The sequence below is a fragment of the Odontesthes bonariensis genome, chromosome 15, assembly GCF_027942865.1.
Source record: "Odontesthes bonariensis isolate fOdoBon6 chromosome 15, fOdoBon6.hap1, whole genome shotgun sequence".
Classification (NCBI taxonomy): domain Eukaryota; kingdom Metazoa; phylum Chordata; class Actinopteri; order Atheriniformes; family Atherinopsidae; genus Odontesthes; species Odontesthes bonariensis.
Genome location: NC_134520.1, coordinates 729,087 through 737,558, shown reverse-complemented (window position 1 = coordinate 737,558; position 8,472 = coordinate 729,087). Strand labels below are relative to the sequence as shown.

Genomic DNA, 8,472 nt, shown 5'->3' with positions numbered 1-8,472 from the left:
AATTGACACTTCCATATTGGATTTGATCAATCTGTCTTTGTTGGCAGGATATGTACCTCAGACTTTTAAGGTTGCTGTAATTAAACCTTTACTTAAAAAACCTACTCTTGATTCAGAAGTGTATTACCGAAGTGCCTTGAGATGATATTTGTTGTGATTTAGCGCTTTATAAATAAACTGAATTGAATTGAATTAAAAAGAATACAGTTCTTATTCTGCTCTGTTGTGTATTCTGAGGTACATGTAAAAAATAACATGCTGTCATCTGATAATATTCTGTATATACTAACCTCTCCAATCAGAAGAGAAACAGAGAAATGCTGTTTCTTCAGATATTAGGTAAACAGTTTAGAAAATGTCATTTGAACCAGGGCAAAAATCCTCAAAATCCTGTCATATCAGGTTAATTTTATTCAGCATATTAAGGTTCATCTTGGATGGAAAGGGCTTTTTTATCATTCTATGAAAATTGCAGCATGTTGAACAGATTCTCTGCTGTCTTGGGGACTTTAATGTTCTCTATAAATGATCAATTTTAATAATTGTTAGTCAGTATTATTAAAAGTTGTCATTTTTCATTCATTGGTCCTTGAATAATTTTGAATACAAGAGTACCTTAGATTCATGAAGAAATGTACATGCAATTGAAGTTTTCAAAGAACTTCCACACTATGCAAAGTATCCCCAGAGAAACACATTAGCAGCCAGGAGTAACAAGGCATTTACATTGCAGATGTTCCTCCAAACAGGCTTCTCTTGCAGGATATCCAGATGATTGTTTTCAGGTACTGGAGGGGCAGATTGAGAAGTCGGACCACTTAGACCACAGAGCCACAGAACAGTTCTCTTCCATCTTTGCTGTGGTAAGCTGTCAGTGGCAGAGCTCTCCCAGGGAACTGGCTCAGGTGGGACCTGAGGGTTTGTGAGGTCAATCCGTGGCTCAAGGCTATATCTAGACCACCAGGTCAACCTATATAGCTGCACAGAGGAGAGGAAAGTAACAGAAAAATGGTAAGTGTCATGATTACCTTCTAATCAAGGACATTTAGTAGATGTTTACACTCTTATTGTATATACTGCAGCATATCTGCTGGACCAGTCATCATCTGCATGTGACAGCTGTGCAGATGATGACTGGTCCAGCAGATGTGCTGGACAAATAAACGCCTGACAAATAACGCAGTCCAATTAGTTTAATCTAGTATTCTCATGAGGTATAGACAGGAAAGCAATGGATAACATCATCAGTGTGTCAGCTGACTGCTTTAATTCATTACCTATGAAACTGCGCATGAAAACACACGAGTGTATACACTCATAAGGTTTCTTTTTGCAATGCTTAAACTAAAAGGAGTATTTGATAGACTGTTTCTTCTTGGTTTGTTTTGCAATTTAAATTTGAATTATCACAAATTAATGACGTGTTAGATCTCTAAGAATACAAAATACCGAAATTACAGAAAACTTCAATTGGAGCATGTCTTTGACAGACAGTCTTAACACCATAGACAGGAGTGTTAAAGACTTGGGGTGTTTGCAGTTTGGCTCGATAGAGGAAAGATGGAGGTACAATAGAGGAAAAGTAATAGATAAAGTTTGTGTGCAATGATATTATTATTTTTCAGTCGTCATCATGTCATTTTAAAGATAATACATATATGATAAATGAAAGGTATACTCCTTACATGTTCTTTAGGTATTGGGGGCGTGGCCAAGCTGACAGCAACAATTACTAAACAAGTGAGAGCCATCAGAATTAGAGCAAAGTAAAGGTAATGGACATCAACCAGGATGGAAGGTCGAGGATCATGCTGACCACAGGATGGAGGCATATAGGAGAACTCCAGAACCATGCGGATCAGTCCAACCACGAGGCCAGTCATAAGACCCCAGAATGCACCCTAAGACACATACATGGACAAAATACTTCAGGAGAAAAGGCCAGTGAAATGTTAAAATCTTTTGTAACAGTCTTCCTCAAGAGCTGGAAAACTCTAAATCTAGAAAATTTGAGAAAAATTAGATGACATTATCTGGGGGTGGGCAATCTGTTCGAAAGAGAATCTTTTGATACTTAATCACGACAGAGCTTGTAACAGAGTGCCACCAAATGGTATTGAGCTTACTGACAATAAAAGATCCTCAAAAGGCGGCACAAGATTAAATTCTCGTGAGTCACAACATATATGCACAACCATAACAACTGGGACAACATGCTGCTGGGTTAATTTCAAAGAAAGAAACACTGCATGGCTGTAAAAGCTGAAGTCACAATTACTCCTAGTGAGAGCATGTAAAAAATATATCTGAAGTAAGTCAGGAAGTCTTTGTAAAGACCAGTGTGCAATCAATTCTGGAGAAAAGACAAGGCATCTGATTCAGTTCTATGAATACATTGTTCAAGCACAGGCACAACAAACAACAGAAACGTCCTTACCAGGAACTGACAAACAAACAGTTATCAGTCTGAACCATATACTAGCCATGGGGAGTATTCTACACAGCACACATTGCGTTAACTGTGATTTATTCATTTGATGATGGTAGTGTGTTCATTCCATGTTTACAATCAGTCAGAACTAATCACTAATATGTCCATTGCCAGTTGTGTTAGTCAACTGTTCGGCCTTTGGTAAAGTGGTCGGTCGCCGAGTGGGGTGGGGCCGTAGGTGAGTTTTCCCAAGAATAAGAACATGAGTTACGGAAGTAGCAGCCAGTGGGTTTTTCGCTCCTATGCACTGCGAACAGTGGACAAGTGTGATGGCAATGTTAAAATTTGTATTATTGTTGAATTCAGTATCATTTAATGTGATTTGGGTACATATATATATTCCTTTTCATTTATTCAATATGTTCCCTTTGACTTAGAATGTAGAATTATTAGAATAATTTAGTGTTGATTATGTTAATTAATTATTAATTAATTAGTTAGGTTAATTATGTGGGATGATTTTCTTTCATTTTAGATTATTTCTTTATTAAATCACTGATAAGTGATTTCAGGGGGGATTATGTGGGAGAGAAATGTCATGACATGGCCTAATTACATCGTGTGCTTTGTTGTTCGGTTCATATGAATATTGTTGATAGTTAGAATGAGCTTGTTTATGATAATGGCAAAAGCCCGGCGCCTGAGAAAGATTGGGGCTCGGGCCACGTACGCTTGTTATGATCCAGGAGCAGTATAAAGAGTGGTGACAAAATGAGGTCGGTGGAGAGTTTCGGACATCCTGTACGCACATTTGCTGTGACGGCTTGTTCAAATAAACTTCCCCAATGAAAGGCTGACCGACGCGGATTCGACTCCTTTTCTCCACAACAGTATGACCCATTAAAAGGACAATTTTTTAGAATAATATTCTCTTTCTATAGGATACGAAGAGACAGTAGAAGCTTTGAATGGAGCTTTCCTCAAGCCCTTGGGTTGGATGTAGGAGATCCCATCCAGAGCGTTACAAACATCCCCCCAGCAGTTGTAGAATGTTTTGTTAATGAATCGCAGGGTTTTTATATACAGTATGGTAAAGGTTTAGTCCTGACTCATGTACTAACTTTCTTCCTGAATAACACTGACTGAGATTCTAAATGACTCATTTTACTTAGTGCTTGTAACTGTCTTGCATCCTGCTCAATATATCATGTATTTGCCATATATCAGCCCAGTGCCTGTCATACAGGTCGGCAGAGACTCAACACTGTACATGTTGCAGCTGCTTTCTGTTGTTGGTAAAGAGGCACTTACTGTATCTGCACATACACAGCAAAATGAACAAGAGTTCTTAATGACACACGTAGGCCACAAAAACAAAAGTATGAGCTCAATTAACCAATAAATCAATTACAATTACTGAAAATGTAATAAACTTGAAAGGTCCAATAGATACTAATTAACTATCATAAACACACACACACACCAATATACCCGTACAATGTCAGCTTCACATAAAATCAATGAATTTATACAAGAACACATTTCTACAAGATGAGTTTCTGAGAATGCTGTTGAAGAAAAAAGGGGAAAATCTGTGGGTGTTCCATGTGGACGTCTCAAAGTCTCAAAAGTTTTCTGGTACAAACATTTGTTGAAAATTAAAATGGGTATGAGTAAGGTTTGTATAAACACAAAATTAGGCCATCAAAAAAAGATTTCATCTTTCAAAAGTTCTTACACAAATACTGAATGAATCAGAATGTTCCTGTCTACATCACTTATAAATACAGGTAACATGTTTATTTACGAATCACAAATTTAGTCGAGACTAGTCACTCCACCTGGTCAAGTGGACACAACTGCCCCTTGTGTGCATATGTAACGGGTCAATTAAGACTGCTTTGGTGTCGATGTTTCTGTAAGGCACTGTTAAATACTGGGGACCCAAAATTCAAGAGTTCATTTAAAAGGATTCATGTCCAATTACAAGTATGTACATTTCTGTTCAGGGGATATTTGTATTTCAGGGTGCACAGATTATAAGTGTTCTCCCAGTAATCAATGTTTGAGTTCCTATATACCGGGGATGGCCAACCCCGGTCCTCGAGGGCCTCTGTCCTGCAGGTTTTACATGTTTTCCACCTTCAACACACCTGATTCAAGTCAATGTGTCATTAACAGCTTTGTGCCGAATTTAACAATCTTATGAAGAGATCCATTTAATCTGAATCAGGTGTGTTGCAGCAGGGAGACATCTAAAACCTGCAGGACAGCGGCCTGATATATTCAATGCAATAGAGTATTGGGGTGTTATGTGCACCTTCTGCCACCAGGTTGCGCTGTGTTCTTGGTTAGTTTTGTAAGGCAAGGCAAGTTTATTTGAAGAGCACAGTTCATACACAAGGCAATTTAAAGTGCTTTACAGCTACATAATATCACAAGAAGGCAATAAAATAATTAAAAAAAAACATAGATTAATTCATTTAAAAGTGAAGAGTGCAGATAAAATACTTTCAGGTGTCATATGCACAGCTAAATAGAACTGTTTTCAGCCTGGATTTAAACATTGTCAGAGTTGAGGCCTGTCTCACATCTTCTGGAAGACTGTTCCAGATTTTAGGAGCATCAAACTGAAACGCAGCCTCACCTTGTTTAGTCCTGACTCTGGGCACCAGCAGGAGACCCCTCCCTGAGGCAGGAGACCCCTCCCTGAGGCAGGAGACCCCTCCCTGAGGTTCTCAGAGCCCGAGTTGGTTCATATGGCTCTAACATGTCAGAGATGTACTTTGGCGCTTGACAATGAAGAGACTTGTACACAAGCAGAGCTGTTTTAAAGTCTATTCTCTGAGCGACAGGAAGCCAGTGCAGAGACCTGAGCACTGGACTAATATGGTGGTATTTCCTGGTTCTAGTCAGGACTCGAGCAGCAGCGTTCTGGATGTACTGCAGCTGTCTTACAGCCCGTTTAGTGAGCCCAGTGAGCAGGCCGTTACAGCAGTCTAACCTGCTGGAGACAAACGCATGGATCAGTCTCTCTTGTAGCGCACAAATTTCCTGTTGATATATCCGACAGCTTTCACAGGGCCTTTTTTAAAGGATTGTAGTCGCTGGCTCGTCGGATAAGTTGTAAAAAGAATAAAAATTATTAAAAAAGTCTTGGTTCACTTAAAAGAAAAAGAATAAAATTATATTCAAGACTTTTGGAGAGAAGTAAAATTATTTAAAAGCAAATAAAGCGATAAGCAGCAGAGACACGTTTGCACTCTTCAGAAGCAGGAAGCTATCCCAGCAGTCAGGGCAAATAAAGAGTTGTAGAGAGTGGCAGGCAGAAGCAGCTAATGTTGGAACCGGTGCAGGAAATTCTTCCAGGAGACAGTAAACTTATATATTGCTACCCTGGAACAGAAATAAATGCAGTGCCAGGTACTCCGTGCTCCAGTGTCAGTCTGAGTCTGTAGCTGTAGCTGCATTGTCCCACAGTGTCTTGAAGAAGCAGTTTCATGACGTAGTGTAGTGCACCCAAATTTTGTTAGTACCAATAATATATTTGCTAAGTTCAGATTTATTAGGGAAATATAATTAAACAATTTACTGTAAAAATTGTAAAAGCATGCCAAGGCCCAGTAACAAACTGCATCTATCACTATAATACACTACAGCAGGGGTGAACTTGAGCTTTAAATCAAAACCTGTACAATATCTTGGGTATCGAGTTCAATAATTCTTTAATTCTAAAGTACATTGTGTTAAATGTCTGAACATAACGTTTTCCCTGAGGTTAAAGTATATCAGACGTCACATCAAATGATTTATGTCTTAATCTTTTTATGCGTGTGTTCAAGACCTACCTGCTCATTGGCACGTGGCCAAAAGATGGCCATCAGGAATACAGCAGTAATGGGTGGTGCTAGAAAGCTGGTCACTGACTGAATATATTCAAACAGCTGTCCACTGTTGGCTGTTTGGACGACTGGGATCCACAGCAGACTAATGCACATCAAGAGGAGGATAAAAACCCTGAAATAAAATTGATGTTATTTTAGTTTGAGTTGAGGTCAAACAGAGAGAAAATTTTAAAAGCCTGAAATCATTACTGGGAACCAAAAGACAGCAATTATTTGATCATTTTCAGGATGAGATTTTTAGAATGTGACATACGAATTTTAAGAACTTAAATCAAAAGGTTTGATCAAAGAGAGAGAAAAAAAATGTCCTCTAATACCCTCATTTCTCTTAGCAATGACCACATATTGAATTCACTGGAAAGTAAATAAACTCACAACAATGAACATGAGTACAGTGTAAAAACAATATATATAGCAAAAAATGAACAACACCATACAATAGAATGTGGCACATCATAGTAGCAGAAAGTTCGTAAATAAGAGCAGATGATGAGAGTTCTATTATACTCATGATAAAGGATACATAGAACTCCACTGCCTGTCCTCCCTGAGACAAGGCAGACCACAATATGGTTCCCCTGATATTCACCAAGACACCATTGTTCAGTGGCAACTATTAAAATGCGTTGAGAAGGTTTTTGTAACAATTCCCGTGTCACTGTGGGTTCACCCAACACATGAGCAGAGACCGTGTTTACTTAGACTTGTTTTTATTCTGTACTGATCGAGATTACTAGCCAGAACGGCAACAGATGAACTCCAGCTCCTCCGTGTGCTTGGTTCAAACGTCACTCCGTCTCTGGCTCTCGATCCTGTCATCTCTGGACCAGCACGCTACTGATAAAGGGGAGAATGATTAGCCGACGATGTACAGGTGTGCCAATCATCTCCCCTCCCACTGTCCTCTGAGCTCTTCCCACCTCTCCACCTCTCCTCTGCACCTGATGCACCACGCCCCCCTCCACAGTTTTCTCTTAGATGAAGGGAAGATGAGCAGAATCTAAAGAAGCGCTCTGACACTACAGACAGAAATGCACTCTGTGAGCTACATGAAGATGACATTAATGCCATCAGATTGTGATAGGCTATATCAACTCTGTGTTGGAAGAAATATCATTCCTACAAGGACAGTGGGGTGCTTCCCCCATACAACCCTGTATAACCAGTGATCTGAAAACGCTGCTGAACAAGAAGAAAAGCCTTCATGTGGAGAGGCAGGACTGCTCAAAAACAGTTGAAAAAGAAGATAACTGAGAGTGAGGTGTGCAGAAAAAAAGCTTGAAAACAAGCTCCAGCAGAACAATGCGAGAGATGTTTGGTCAGGTATGAAAAAGATAATCGGGGGGGACTGATGGAAGTAGATCAAAAAACCACGAAAAGATAAAATAAGTAAAGGAAACCAACAAGAACACCAATTTTTATTGACTTTTTGATTTTTACATGCCTACCATTACTGTCAAACCATTAAATAATTAAACCAACCGAAAACAGAAAATATGTTGCAATGTGAGGCAAGTACATCTTCTATTCTGTGTGACACGTGTCTAAAACTCCTTCAGCAGAAAACCACAAAACTGAGGTCACATATGACATCATATAACTGCTGCTTTTCTATTCAACCTCCACCTGAAATGTATTAGATCAGTTGGAATCCCCCGTTTGTCCTTAATTAAACTGTTGACAAGCTGAAACCCACAAATTGTAATACGTTTGGGGAAATTGGGCCATGTGCTTTGATAATCTTGAATAGTTCATGAATGACAGGTTTACTTTGTTTCTGTTTCTGCATTTAGCAGATGCTTTTATCCAAAGCGACTTACAAATGAGGATATAACAATGCAGCTAACATCAAAGCTAACAATAAGCTATGCAGAAGGAAGCCAGTTGTCAGAAGTGACAGTGTCGAGACAGAGTGCAGACATAGAGGGGGGTACAGTGCAGGAGAGGGGGTAGGGAAGTGCAGGGTAAGCTCTAGGATAGGAGTTTACTACCAGGCTACTTTAAATATTATTATTTTTTTAATTTCACCCACTGGGGGATGAATAATTCTATAAGCAATCAACATTCGGTCATGAAGAGGGCTAATCTGGGCCCTACAGCTCTGTCCAAGTACACACCAACATCTACCACGCTTTT

General features: G+C 39.3%; 1 protein-coding gene across 1 annotated transcript in view; it reads right to left on the bottom strand.

Moving 5' to 3' along the window:
- Nucleotides 1-669: 669 nt before the first annotated feature.
- Nucleotides 670-8,472, bottom strand: part of slc5a9 (solute carrier family 5 member 9) — a 32,051-nt gene continuing 24,248 nt past the window's right edge. The window contains exons 11-13 of the mRNA XM_075484577.1: nt 6,280-6,448; nt 1,686-1,901; nt 670-978 (exon numbers count right to left, since the gene is read on the bottom strand). Coding sequence (XP_075340692.1) covers nt 670-978; nt 1,686-1,901; nt 6,280-6,448 — 694 coding nt within the window. The remainder of the gene's footprint in view (nt 979-1,685; nt 1,902-6,279; nt 6,449-8,472) is intronic.